General features: G+C 46.3%; 2 protein-coding genes across 2 annotated transcripts in view; both read left to right on the top strand.

The window, feature by feature from the left end:
- The window catches only part of SLC47A1 (solute carrier family 47 member 1), a 41327-nt gene extending 38719 nt beyond the window's left edge, over positions 1 to 2608 (top strand). Inside the window, exons 15-17 of the mRNA XM_070735415.1 lie at positions 477 to 571; positions 749 to 809; positions 2099 to 2608. Of these exons, the coding sequence (XP_070591516.1) occupies positions 477 to 571; positions 749 to 809; positions 2099 to 2334 (392 nt within the window). The 3' untranslated portion in view covers positions 2335 to 2608. The remainder of the gene's footprint in view (positions 1 to 476; positions 572 to 748; positions 810 to 2098) is intronic.
- A 5208-nt stretch (positions 2609 to 7816) lies between these two features.
- Positions 7817 to 14831, top strand: part of NXN (nucleoredoxin) — a 114983-nt gene continuing 107968 nt past the window's right edge. Inside the window, exon 1 of the mRNA XM_070735420.1 lies at positions 7817 to 7949. Within this exon, the coding sequence (XP_070591521.1) occupies positions 7908 to 7949 (42 nt within the window). The 5' untranslated portion in view covers positions 7817 to 7907. The remainder of the gene's footprint in view (positions 7950 to 14831) is intronic.

The following is a 14831-nucleotide window of genomic DNA, read 5'->3' as shown; positions in this document are numbered from 1 at the left end:
TGTTTCTCAACCACAGTAGTTTTTAAGAAGGGTGGACTTCGAGTCCCAGGATTCCCTAGCTAGCTTGCTTTAAGGTGGGTGGACCTCCACTCCCAGAATTCCCCGGTTAGCATGCTTTAAGAGGGGTGGACTTCAACTCCCAGAATTCCCAGCCAGCTTGCTTTAAGGTGGGTGGACTTCAACTCCCAGAATTCCTTAGCCAGCAGCGCCCTCCTCAGCCCATAGAGTAGTTTTGATCCAACCCATCTCTTAGGGTTGTTATGGGGGAAAACAGGAGGAGGATTTGATACACACAACTTTAAACTCCAGTCTAGGCAACCTTTCTCAACCTTAGCCACTTTAGTACGGGTGGACTTCAACTCCCAGAATTCCATGGTGGCTGAGGAATTCTGGGAGTTAAAAGTCCGCCTGTCTTAAAGCTGCAGAAGTTGAGAAACAGGAGCTCTGTTGGAGTCAACCTCTTGCTCTCATTGCAGGCCTGTGGACCGGTTTAATCGTATGCATCTCTCTGCAAGCCGCATCCTTCTTGGTTCTCGTCTTACGCATGAACTGGAAAAAAGCTACCGAAGAGGTAAATCGCCGCCTGCAGATTTCGTTGCTCCTTGTCTTCGGTAGTAGCCGCTGAGCAATGGGTTCGTGGGCTCGGCTCAGAACAAGAGCAAACCATGAATGGGGGCCTTTCCCCTGGCTCTTTGTACAGTCTTCAAAAATGAAACTGAGTTTGTTTCTGCTTGTTTGTTTTTCTTAGGCTCAAATTCGAGCTGGATTAACCACCAGAGAAGGAAGTGGTGCGGATTCTGTTGCCGCAGGTAAAAATGCCACATCCCTTTACTCTTTGTTATGATGTTGTAGGAATCATAGACAGAGACATGGCTTGCTCGGGACTTGCTGTTTATTTTTTGTAACAAATTTCTTGTGTATACAAGTATAAAATATTTAACTTTTACTAATTTAGTTACAACGCTAAATGGTTAATGTGCGAGACCACATTTGGAATACTGTGTCCAGTTCTGGAGACCTCACCTACAAAAAGATATGGATGAAACTGAATGGGTCCAAAGACAGGGTACAAGAATGGTGGAAGGTCTTAAGCATGACACTTATCAGGAAAGACTTCATGAACTCAATCTGTATACAGTGTTCCCTCGATTTTCGCGGGGGATGCGTTCCGAGACCGCCCGCGAAAGTCGAATTTCTGTGAAGTAGAGATGCGGAAATAAATACACTATTTTTGGCTATGAACAGTATCACAAACCTTCCCTTAACACTTTAAACCCCTAAATTGCAATTTCCCATTCCCTTAGCAACCATTTGGATTGTTACTCACCATGTTTATTTATTAAAGTTTATTTTAAAAATATTTATTAAAGGCAGACGAAAGTTTGGCGATGACATATGACATCATCGGGAGGGAAAAACCGTGGTATAGGGAAAAAACCGTGAAGTATTTTTTAATTAATATTTTTGAAAAAACGTGGTATAGATTTTTCGCGAAGTTCAAACCCGCGCAAATCGAGGGAACACTGTAGTCCGGAGGACAGAAGGGAAAGGGGGGACAGAATCATTGAGTCACAAGACTCAGGGATTCACTCAGGATGGATATACGAGTCTAAAATGTTGTTTCCTGCAGCCTATAAATATGTTAAAGGCAGGGAAGGATTTTTAATAGGAAAGTGAACACAAAAACAAGGGGGCACAATCTGCGGTTAGTTGGGGGAAAGATCAGAAGCAACGTGAGAAAATATTTTTTGACTGAAAGAGTAGTAGATGCTTGGAACAAACTTCCAGCAGATGTGGTTGGTAAATGCACAATAACTGAACTTAAACATGCCTGGGATAAACATAGATCCATCCTAAGATAAACTACAGGAAATAGTATAAGGGCAGACTAGATGGACCATGAGGTCTTTTTCTGCTGTCAATCTTCTGTTTCTATGAGAAAGGTTGTAAAATGGGACGAAACCCACAACAGCGATCTTGCAGTTTTGTACTCAATGGTGGTTCTAAGGCCAGGTCTACTGTATGGCCCCCAGTATCAGGCGGTCAGGTCATGTGTATCAATCCATAACATCTAATCCTTCGCATGCGGTCTGCACAGATTATCTTGCGATGAATTTGGAGGTGCCCAACGGAGATACCCTCAACTGTCTTGTCCACCCGGGTGAAAACTTAGAGGACTATCAGCCCTTTCCTGGCGAAGAGATGCCCCAGTTTATCACTTCTCCGATGCCAGGGGCCTTATCCTGCAAACAGCTTCTTCTCCGCCGCGGACTCGCATTGCTCTTAGCGGTTGCCATCTTGATTTTGGGGCTTCTCGTCCATCTCCTGATCTGAGGACTGTGCAGCATGGGAGGACCGTTGGAAGGAGAGACCTTCTCACGTCATCGGCGTTCACCCCAGAGGATCCAAAAGTGATTCAGCCATGGATGCAATCTCCGGGGACAGTCGCTCCTCTGCCATCGGCCTGGACCAACGATGGGTGTCAGCCGCTGGATGTGATTTCTGCAAGTGGTATAAAGACTTAACTTGCCCTTTAAAGGCCTTTGGAAAATCGCATTGGAATAAATCCAGGTGTTTTTAAATAAATGGTTTTTTTCTTTAAAAAAAATAGTGTTTTGTATTTTAACTTTTTTGGAATAAAAATAAAAATATATATTAAAAAAGGGGGGGGGGAAACCACATTGGAATAATGGTAAAAATGGTCACGTTCACTGATAAAACTACTGTTTTAAGAAAGCTGTTGAAAGTTTGGTTGACCACTTGTGGTTTCCTTGAGCTGTCACCTGAGGATAGGACAAGAAGCAATGGGTGGAAACTAAACGAAGAGAGAAGCAACTTAGAACTATGGAGAAATTGTGATCCCCTTATATAGAGCGCTGGTGAGACCCCATTTGGAATACTACAAAAGATATTGACAAAATTGAATGGGTCCAAAGACGGGCTACAAGAATGGTGGAAGGTCTTAAGCATAAAACGTATCAGGAAAGACTTCATGAACTCCATCTGTATAGTCTGGAGGACAGAAGGAAAAGGGGGGACATGATCGAAACATTTAAATATGTTAAAGGATTAAATAAGGTCCAGGAGGGAAGTGTTTTTAATAGGAAAGTGAACACAAGAACAAGGGAAAACAATCTGAAGTTAGTTGGGGGAAAGATCAAAAGCAACGTGAGAAAATATTATTTCACTGAAAGAGTAGTAGATGCTTGGAACAAACTTCCAGCAGATGTGGTTGGTAAATCCACAGTAACTGAATTTAAACATGCCTGGGATAAACATATATCCATCCTAAGATAAATTACAGGAAATAGTATAAGGGCAGGCTAGATGGACCATGAGGTCTTTTTCTTCTATGTTTCTATTTCCTGACAGAACAATTAACCAATGGAATAGCTAGTCTCCAGTGTTGTGACTGCTCAAATACTGGATGTTTTTAAGAAGATACAGTATTGGATAACCATTTGTCTGAAGTAGTGTAGGGTTTCCTGCCTACGCAGGGGGTTGGACTAGAAGACCTCCAAGGTCCCTTCCAACTCTGTTGTTGTTGTTATTATTATTACATAACTGGAGTCCAGGAGGAGTGGCAGCTTATAAGTTATATATCCGAATATGCCAAGACCTTCATACCTGTACCCATGAAAATCTAGAATCGTTTTATTGGACATATCATATTGGCACAGGTTGGTTCAAAACCAACTTTGAAGGCTCCCGCAGGTTTCACTTAATTCAAAGTTTGTCATTTTCTCAAAACAATGTCACGTGGTCCAATCAAGGCCCTGTCTGGTTGCCTGGCAACATCACTCCTCCTCCGAGTGAGAACTTTGTTGATTCCCAAGAGGAAGTACAGTATTTAATTTGGACTACACAACCCCAGATATCTTTAATCCTCCCCCCCCCCTGCCATCCCTCAGCTCCAGGGTGGCAACATTGAAACTCCAAAGTGGCTTCGGACGGGCGAGCTTCAGATTTATTCTTGGTGTGTCAAAAGGGTGTGTGCGCAGGTGCCCATTCCCTCCCGCCACGCGTGCGCCACCCCTCCTGCTGCCCCTGCATACAATTCCTCCCGTCCCCATGCATGCGCACAGGCTTCACTGAATCCTGGGATGGTGAAAAAACATACAAACAGGCAAAATGGAAGTTCAGAAAAAAGTTTGCCCATTGTACTGGGGTTTTTTGCATTCCGAGGCTTCCGGAAGCTTCCCTGAAGCCTCTGGAATGCAAGTAACAGCATAACGGGTGTTCTCCCGAGCTCTCTGATAGGATCCTCCTGAAAATTCAAGGATACAAATTTCAGACAAACACAGGTTTGAAAATTCAAAACAATGTTCTTTATCACAAAAGTCAAAATAAACTAAGCACTCTTTTTGTATTGCAAAGAGCACTCTTCCCAAAACAATCAGATAGTCTGTACAATTTAGAAACATAGAAACATAGAAGTCTGACGGCAGAAAAAGACCCCATGGTCCATCTAGTCTGCCCTTATACTATTTTCTGTATTTTATCTTAGGATGGATCTATGTTTATCCCAGGCATGTTTAAATTCAGTTACTGTGGATTTATCTACCACGTCTGCTGGAAGTTTGTTCCAAGGATCTACTACTCTTTCAGTAAAATAATATTTTCTCATGTTGCTTTTGATCTTTCCCCCAACTAACCTCAGATTGTGTCCCCTTGTTCTTGTGTTCACTTTCCTATTAAAAACACTTCCCTCCTGGACCTTATTTAACCCTTTAATATATTTAAATGTTTCAATCATGTCTCCCCTTTTCCTTCTGTCCTCCAGACTATACAGATTGAGTTCATTAAGTCTTTCCTGATACGTTTTATGCTTAAGACCTTCCACCATTCTTGTAGCCTGTCTTTGGACCCGTTCAATTTTGTCAATATCTTTTTGTAGGTGAGGTCTCCAGAACTGAACACAGTATTCCAAATGTGGTCTCACCAGCATTCTATATAGCGGGATCATAATCTCCCTCTTCCTGCTTGTTATACCTCTAGCTATGCAGCCAAGCATCCTACTTGCTTTCCCTACTGCCTGACTGCACTGTTCACCCATTTTGAGACTGTCAGAAATCACTACGCCTAAATCCTTTTCTTTTGAAGTATTTGCTAACACAGAACTGCCAATACAATAGTCAGATTGAGGATTCCTTTTCCCCAAGTGCATTATTTTACATTTGGAAACATTAAACTGCAGTTTCCATTGCTTTGACCATTTATCTAGTAAAACTAAATCATTTACCATATTGCCGACGCCTCCAGGAATATCAACCCTATTGCACACTTGCAAATAGGCAAACCTTCCCTACCAGACCTTCCCCTATGTTTCCCTTAAACAGTCATTAAGTACTTAGCCAGCAGCTGTGGAGTAACTTCACACCCCTTCTTCTTCCAAAGAAGTGACACACACACATGTTGCTCTGCTTTGGTTTTAAAGCCGTGAAAAAGCAACAAAGTCCAGCAACGCAAGATATTCTTCCACAACGGCCAAACCCACATGCTGCTATTTATAGCAGCAGCCCTAATTGCTGGAGCCCCACCCAGACACAGGTGGCCTCCCTTATTTCCTGTAATATGTTCTTACTTGGTCTCTTCTATGCATAATTCTGTGCTTGCGTGGGTCCAAAATGTCATCATTTGAAGCTATAGAAGATAAGGAAGATTGACTGCCTTGTCTGTGTGCCAAGCCCTCCTCTGCCGAGTCACTCCCACCTTCTTCTTCCTCCGAGGAAACTAAACTCTGATCTGATTCTGTCGGCAATAACACAGGCCTGTGACATGTTGAAGTTTCCCCTGCATCCACCTCCACATTCCCTGGGACAGGAGCTGGGCCAGAGCAAACCACAACGGGGAAATCAGAAGTCTGTTTTTCCGAACTTCCGGTTTACCCATTGGGTGCTTTTTTGCACTTCGGAACCTTCAGGGAACCTTCCCTAAAGTCTCCTGAGGGCGAAATGGCCTTCGCCAAGACAGGGCAAAAAAGTTACCTAGTGGTCCCCTTTCCTAAAGTACTAACATACCCCGAATAACAGAAGGAGCAAACCAAACATGGACCATAAGCAAAACAAAAAAATAACTATAATAAATAAAACCAATATCAAACTGGAGTCACATGGAAAATCCACCCTGAGTTCCACCACCGGAAGATTTATTTTAATTCAATAAAATAAATTTGAATAAGATTTTAAAAAGTTTTCAAATGCAGGGCTCCTTAGAAACCACAAGGGGGCGCTGGAACATCACAGCTACCACAGTGGCTCTTCCCATGAAAGTGGGAAAATCGTTTTTTCCCCCCAAGATTTGGGGGTTTCAGCAGTTTGTCCTTCTGAATACTCCACTCAAGCCATCTTGGCTTCTTTGGGGAGGGGGTTCTGTCCCCCCCCCCCGAGAGTGGCCAGTGTGGTTGCATGCCAATTTTTAAGGAAGCACAGCTAAATTGGCTTGTCTTGCAAGAAAGTAAACTTTATCAAGTTAAACCAATGTTTCTCAAATTCAGCAGCTTTAAGATGAGTGGACCTCAACTCCCAGAATTCCCCTGCCAGCATTTAGTGCCCGTTTGAAATAGCAGCGCTAAAAAAGTGACTTGACTGTTCGTCACGGGGGAGGGGGGGCTTTACCAACCTAGCGCCCCCTCCCAGGAAAAAACATGCTGATCCCAGCGGAGAAGCCCCCTCCCATTTTGAAGAACCCCCCCAAATTCTCCTCAGCCCCTCCCCTTTTAAAGTTCCCCCCCAAACAACCTCCCAATTTCTCCTCAGCTTCCTTCCCCTCAATCCCTCCCCTTTCAAAGAACCCCACCCCCAATTTATCCCTAGCCCCTCCCCTTTCCAAAAGACCCTTCCCCTCAGCCCCTCCCCTTTCAAAGAAACCCCACCCTCCAATTTCTCCTCAGCCCCTCCCCACCCCCCACAAATTCTCCTCACCCCTCCCCTTTCGAAGAACCCCCCAACCCCCTCCCACACAAATTCTCCTTAGCCCCTTTCTCCTCAGCTCCTCCACTTTCGAAGAATCCCCAACCACCACCCCCAAATTCTCCTCAGCCCCAGAAATTCTCCTCAGCCCTCTTTCCCTCCCCTTTCGAAGAACCCCCAACCCCCCCCAAATTCTCCTCAGCCCCTCCCCTTTCGAAGAATCCCCCCCCAAATTCTTCTCAGCGCCACAAATTCTCCTCACCCCTCTTTCCCTCACCGCTCTTCCCCTCACCTTTCGAAGAACCCCCACACACACACAAATTCTCCTCAGCCCCTCCACTTTCGAAGAACCCCACAACCCACCCAGCCCCACTTCCCCCGACCCCCACCCCTTTCCAACAAACCTGCAACCCACCCAGCCCCCACCTTCCCCCTCGGCCCCTCCCCTTTCGAAGAAACCCCTCCCCCTCGTCCAACTCGGCCCGCCTTCCCCCGCCCAAGCGGGGCGGAGTGCGTGGGGAAGAGGAGGCGGCGGGGGGCGTGTCCGGCGCGCTGGAAGGGGGCGAGGTCTCCGGGGGAGAGGGAGGCGGGGCGCGCCACGCGGGGGCCCTGCGGCCCATCAGCGCCTCCTGGCGGCGGCCTGGCGGTCGGGGGGCGGCGGGCATGGCTGCGCTGGCCGAACTGCTGGGCGAGGCGCTGGCGGCGCCCGACGGCTCGGCGGTGGCCACGGGGTCCCTGCCGGCGCGGGGCGTCTCGCTGGTGGGGCTCTACTTCGGCTATTGCGGCGGGGGGCCCTGCGCCCAAGTGGCCGCCAACCTGGCCGCCTTCTACGCCCGCTTCCAGCCCGGCCCGGAGGGAGCCACAGCCGCCGCCGCCACCGGGGGAGCCGCCGCCGCCCCGTCCCGCCCGCCGCACCCGCAGCAGCAGCAGCGCCTGGAGATCGTCTTCGTCTCGGCCGAGCAGGAGCAGCCGCGCTGGCAGGAGGCGACGCGGGCCATGCCCTGGCTGGCGCTGCCCTTCGCAGACAAGCGCCGGAAGGTGAGCGGGGAGGGGGCGGCCCGGGGCGGGGGGGGGTTTCGAGAGGAGAACCGGCCCCGGAGACCCCTCCCCTTTCGGAGCGCTGGGAACTAGGGGAGGGGGCGTCTTTGCAAAGCTAGGGGTCCGTAGGGAAATTAGGGGAGGGGGCGTCCGTGCAAAGCTAAGGGTTTTTTTACCAACCTGGCGCCCCCTCCCAGGAAAAGCTGAGTTCATCTCTGTAGGGAAGCCCCCTCCCCTTTTGAAGCGCTGGAAACTAGAGGAGGGGGCGTCTTTGCAAAGCTAGGGGTCAGTAGGCAAATTAGGGGAGGGGGCGTCCGTGCAAAGCTAAGGGGTCGTCACCAGGGGGGGCTTTACCAACCTGGCGCCCCCTCCCAGGAAAAGCGGAGTTCATCTCTGTAGGGAAGCCCCCTCCCCTTTTGAAGCGCTAGGAACTAGAGGAGGGGGCGTCTTTGCAAAGCTAAGGGGTCGTCAGAAGGGGGCCTTTACCAACCTGGCGCCCCCTCCCAGAGAAAAGGGTGCTGATCCCAGCGGAGAAGCCCCCTCCCTTTTGAAGCGCTGGACACTAGGGGAGGGGGCGTCTTTGCAAAGCTAGGGGTCAGTAGGCAAATTAGGGGAGGGGGCGTCCGTGCAAAGCCACGGGATCGTCACCGGGGGGGGGGGGGTTACCAACCTGGCGCCCCCTACCGGGGAAAAGGGTGCTGATCCCAGCGGAGAAGCCTCCTCCTCTTTTGAAGCGCTGGACACTAGAGGAGGGGGCATATTTGCAGAGCTAGGGGTCGGTGGGGAAACTAGGGGCGGGGGTGTTTCTGCAAAGCTAAGGGGTCATCAGCGGGGGGGGGTAGGGGCTTTACCAAATTGGCGTCCCCTCTCAGGGAAAAACGGAGTTGATCCCCACGGGGAAGCCCCCTTCCCTTTTTGAGCATTGGAAACTAGGGGAGGGGGCGTCTTTGCAAAGGTAAGGGGTCATCACAAGGGGGTTAGCTTTACCAACCTGGCGCCCCCTGGCAGGAAAAAGGGTGCACTGGAAATTGGAGGAGGGGTATCTTTGCAAAACTAGGGGGCGGCATGGGGAGGGGGCGGTGGTAAGAAGATGAGAACCAGCCCTTGACCCTTCTTCAAATGGAGTTGGTGGCATCTGGGGGGTGGGGGTGGAGAAGCCCACTCCCCTTAAGAGTGCTGGAAACTCAGGGAGGGGGCGTCTTTGCAAAGCTAAGCGCCCCCTCCCGGGAAAAAGCAGAGTTGATCCCCCTCCCCTTTTGAAGCACTGGAAACTAGGAGAGGGGGATCAGGCCCCTCTTTGCAAAGTGTATGTGGAGGGGGGGCATAGCATAGGAAGCAGCCTGGTGCCCCCTCCCCAGAAAAATGGAGTTTTTAGAGAGTAGGGGGAACTCTTGCAGGGTGGTGGTGCCCCGACTGTGCCTTCTTTGCAAATCTGGGGTCGAGGGTCAGCAGCGGGAGATGGAGGAAACCAGCCCGGGAACCCTCTCCCCAGAAAAAACAGGAGTCCCTCTTGTAGGGGAAGCCCCCTCCCCTTTAGAGCACAGGGAATTGTTAGGGGGATCCTCTTTGCAAAGGGGTAATCAGGATGATGGGGAGGGAGCTGTTATACCCCACCGTGGGAAAATTGGACGCAATTACTGGTGGGGAAGCCCCCCCACCCATAGGAAGAGCCTAGGGAACCCCAGTCCCCGCCGTGCCCCCTCTACTCTTTGCAAAAAATAAAAAAAGTGAAGGTGGGGGATTAGGGTGGAATTGCAAAATGAGTGGTGGGATTATATGGAGGTGGGGGTGTTGCCTGGGTCTATTTTTCAACCAAACAGTTCCAGGTTGCAATCACCCCCCTCCTCATTCCCCCTCCCCCTCGCCCTGGAATTTGGGACCCCTGAATGAACCCTATTAAAATAAAGAGTCCCTTTTCCTTAGATGGCAATCAAATGGAATTTTTGTGAGGGCGGTTGTTGTTTTTTTTTGCAAAAATAATAACGATCATAATTCTGCATCCTATTTGATGGGTGGGTGGGAGGTGTCTTTCCTTTGCAAACTGGACCTGCATTGAATTCAGGCAAAGGCGCCTTGAAAAAAAGAGTGTTCGAATTGTGGGGGGTTTTTTCGTGAAAAGATTTTTTGGGGGTTTGTGTGAAATCTGCAAAAGTCCGCATCGCTCTTTTATCCAATCGCAAAGGATGAAATGGCATTTTTTAAAAATAAAATTGTTTGGAACAATTGAGGTTAAGGCGAGCTTTGCAAGAACATAGAAATATTGTGATTTTTCTCCCTTAAAAAAAAAAAAAAATCTAGGTTCTATTATTTTCCATTTTAAAGGTCTCTGATTTAAAGGTGGAACCAATATTTGATTGTTTTGGCATTGGCTTCGGAAACCCATGGTTCACAGCCGCAAAGGGCGGGGTGGTAGTTGCCATTGTCCAGCGTCATAACTGGCGTGTGTGTGTGTGTGTGTGAAAATCTGCATTTACATCCATTCAGAATTCCTAATCTTGCTCAATTCCAACGGTGGGTGGATGCAAGACACACAAAAAATCCCTTCCCTCCAAAAATCCTTTACATTTTTGGTTATTTTCTATAAGAAAATGCAGATAAATATATATATGTATACATATAAAGTGCTAAAAAGATTGCTATGTGTCACACATTGGGCGAGGTGTGTAAACATAAGATAATGCACGGTTAATTTTTAAAATGGCACGCGCCTCTTTGTTTAGGCTGCCATAAATTAACACAAGCACAACGGGCGCAACCTTCCAGATAAAGTTTAATGCGGAGGTGCATGGATGTGGGGTGTTTTCTCCCATAAATGTGGGGGTGTGTACATATATCATTTCAACAGATGTAGAAAGAAGCCGTGTTTGTCTATTGGAGACCCTCCCCAATGATAGCTGGTTTGCAGTGAGGCCAAGTGGAACATTGAATTTTCAGAATTTTGGCAGAACAGTGAATGCCAAGTGATTTTAATTTTTTTTTTGGGGGGGGGGGGCACATAAAATTTTGATAAGTCTGACCTTAAAAATGAGTGCACCCTGTTTCAATTGAATTCAGGAGGGAAGTGTTTTTAGTAGGAAAATGAACACAAGAACAAGGGCACAATCTGAGGTTAGTTGGGGGAAAGATCAGAAGCAACGTGAGAAAATATTCTTTTATTGAAAGATTAGTAGATGCTTGGAACAAACTTCTAGCAGATATGGTGGGTAAATCCACAGTCGCTGAATTTAAACATGCCTGGGATAAACATAGATCCTTCCTAAAATAAAATACAGGAAATAGTATAAGGGCAGACTAGATGGACCAGGAGGTCTTTTTCTGCTGTCAATCTACTATGAGTAGTAGATGCTTGGAACAAACCTTTAGCAGACATGGTGGGTAAATCCACAGTAACTGAATTTAAACATGCCTGGGATAAACATAGATCCTTCCTAAGATAAAATACATGAAATAGTATAAGGGCAGACTAGATGGACCAGGAGGTCTTTTTCTGCTGTCAATATTCTATGTTTCTAAATTTGCTACACTAAGAGGTGTGGGTGTGTGAATGGGTTTGCAAAAAAGACTCCAAAACTATCAGCCTAAACACACACACACATAACGACACAAAAAGAATATTTTTATCTTAGTTTTAGTAACGCTTTACGCCGTTGTTTCATTAAAATTGGTCCCAAGGGAAAAAAACAACGCCAAATAAAAATTTTAAACATAGAAACCTAGAAACATAGAAGACTGACGGCAGAAAAAGACCTCATGGTCCATCTAGTCTGCCCTTATACTATTTTCTGTATTTTATCTTAGGATGGATATGTGTTTATCCCAGGCATGTTTAAATTCAGTTACTGTGGATTTATCTACCACGTCTGCTGGAAGTTTGTTCCAAGGATCTACTACTCTTTCAGTAAAATAATATTTTCTCATGTTGCTTTTGATCTTTCCCCCAACTAACTTCAGATTGTGTCCCCTTGTTCTTGTGTTCACTTTCCTATTAAGAACACTTCCCTCCTGGACCTTATTTAACCCTTTAACATATTTAAATGTTACGATCATGTCCCCCCTTTCCCTTCTGTCCTCCAGACTATACAGATTGAGTTCATGAAGTCTTTCCTGATACGTTTTATGCTTAAGGAAAGACTTAATGAACTCAAACCAGGGAAACGGGTGATCACAGCAGCCAATTTTCAAGGTGTTGAAAATTTGGGGTAATACAGATTTGGAGAAAGAGATTTTGGTTCGTACTGAAGACCACTGTTTTGTACCAAAAGTATTTCATGTGTGGGGATTGTGCAAAAAAAATTATGATTATTTAGATTGCATTATTCCTTGTTTCCTAATTATAAAGTCAGCAAAACCCTACAGGAAATTAAACGGTGTGCAATTTGGGTAGGATTCTGGATTGTTTTGACAATACTTGGGTACAATCGAAACAAGCCAGCGAGTTCGAGAATGGATTTGTCTCACTCTTGTCTCTTTAACTTGTGCACAATCTTTGTGATTTCTGCTTATGGTGGAACAGAGCGTGCACAGTGAGGACTGGAAGCTTGGATATTATCGTCGACTCTCCTTTAATTTAAGAAGGACTGTTCTGCATCCAACTTGCCTTGGCTTGTGGGATAGATTTCTCTGCGCTTGGTGGTTTAAAATAGCCCGGGCAGCAGTCACTCACGTATCAAAAATATGTCAGAAATTTGCAAGGAGCTGAAGAGACACGTCTTAAAGAGTCATTGCATAACTGGATCTGGAATTTGGTTAAGCGCCGGGCCAGAGGGGGGGAACTGTCCTTTGCTACCTGTTGATTTAATTTAATTCCTAATGCAAAGGTGGTTTTGCAAGGTGCATGTTACTACCTGTGGTTGCAGTTCAGACATGAATGAAGGAGATTCGAGACTGTGGTGAAACAAGCCATTTAAAAAAATATATTTCCAAATGCAGAATTCCCCCCCCCCTCTTTGTTTTTCATCTTCCCTGCTGCTTCTTTTAATGTTAGGGAGAGGAAGGAAATTATATAAAACATCTTCAGGGTGTGTTTTGCAAGAAGAAAACCGAGCTTTCCAACGCTTGGGTTATTTGGATCAAGTTTTCCCTTGCCAAATAGATAAGAAGTTGGGCAGCAAAAATAAATTAAAGTTCTATATTTATTGGTGGATGTCAATTGGAGAAGTGTCTAGTCCTCATTGGGGGGGGGGGAATAATTGCAATATCAAACGCAGAAGGAGTTGGGCAGGGAAAATAAAGTTCTATATTCATTGGTGGATGTCAGTTGGAGAAGTGTCTAGCCCTCATTGAGGGGGAGTAATTGCAATATCAAACACGGAAGGAGTTGGGCAGCGAAAATAAAGTTCTATATTCATTGGTGGATGTCAGCTGGAGAAGTGTCTAGTCCTCATTGAGGGGGGGAATAATTTCAATATCAAACGCAGAAGGAGTTGGGCAGGGAAAATAAAGTTCCATATTCATTGGTGGATGTCAGTTGGAGAAGTGTCTAGTCCTCATTGAGGGGGAGTAATTGCAATATCAAACACAGGAGTTGGGCAGCGAAAAGAAAGTTCTATGTTCATTGATGGATGTCAGTTGGAGAAGTGTCTAGTCCTCATTGAGGGGGGGAATAATTTCAATATCAAACGCAGAAGGAGTTGGGCAGGGAAAATAAAGTTCTATATTCATTGGTGGATGTCAGCTGGAGAAGTGTCTAGTCCTCATTGAGGGGGAGTAATTGCAATATCAAACGCGGAAGGAGTTGGGCAGCGAAAATAAAGTTCTATATTCATTGGTGGATGTCAGTTGGAGAAGTGTCTAGTCCTCATTGAGGGGGAGTAATTGCAATATCAAACGCGGAAGGAGTTGGGCAGCGAAAATAAAGTTCTATATTCATTGGTGGATGTCAGTTGGAGAAGTGTCTAGTCCTCATTGAGGGGGAGTAATTGCAATATCAAACACGGAAGGAGTTGGGCAGCGAAAATAAAGTTCTATATTCATTGGTGGATGTCAGTTGGAGAAGTGTCTAGTCCTCATTGAGGGGGAGTAATTGCAATATCAAACGCGGAAGGAGTTGGGCAGCGAAAAGAAAGTTCTATATTCATTGGTGGATGTCAGCTGGAGAAGTGTCTAGTCCTCATTGAGGGGGAGTAATCGCAATATCAAACGCGGAAGGAGTTGGGCAGCGAAAAGAAAGTTCTATATTCATTGGTGGATGTCAGTTGGAGAAGTGTCTAGTCCTCGTTGAGGGGGCCAGTCGCAATATTAAACACGGGTTGATTGATCTGTGTGAAGAGGAGGTAAAGGGGTTTTTTTGAGTGGGAGGGATTTTCCTTGCTAAAACAGGATTTGGATTTGAGGGAAAGGGGCCTGACGGAGGCTAGCTTCATCTTTTGCAGCCCCAGAAAAGAAGACCCCAAAAAAAGTGGTTGTTTAATATGTTGAAATCAAATCTGGTTTGATTTCTTAATGGGCTACAGATGTTAGCCCAAAGGATTTGCAGAAAGAGCCTGGAACGGTTTAAACCTAAATCCCAGGACTTCGTTGATTTATTTATCCGTTCAATTGCTAAACGAATAAATTGAAATGTTGCTTGTGTTCATCTCCCCGCTTAGGTTTTGAGGCCCCCAAACGATCCGTTTCCCCCTTCCCAAAACAAAACACAGCAAGCTCCCCAATTTTCCAGGAAAGTGCTTCCATTTAACTGACCGATCCACGTGGACAATTGACTAGTGCAAAAACTTAAATAAACTCTTCTTCTTTTTCCTTTCCGTGCTTGGAAAAGTGGTTTTTCTATCTCCCCCCCCCCCTTATTTGCTTCTAAAACGTGATGGGGTTTGGGGGAAGTGTTCAAATTCACTGGAGGAAACGGGGAATTTTAGCCATAAAATCTTATCGAGGGCAGGTCCC

Source organism: Erythrolamprus reginae, chromosome 1 (assembly GCF_031021105.1).
Source record: "Erythrolamprus reginae isolate rEryReg1 chromosome 1, rEryReg1.hap1, whole genome shotgun sequence".
Classification (NCBI taxonomy): domain Eukaryota; kingdom Metazoa; phylum Chordata; class Lepidosauria; order Squamata; family Dipsadidae; genus Erythrolamprus; species Erythrolamprus reginae.
This window is presented reverse-complemented; position numbering and strand designations above follow the sequence as displayed.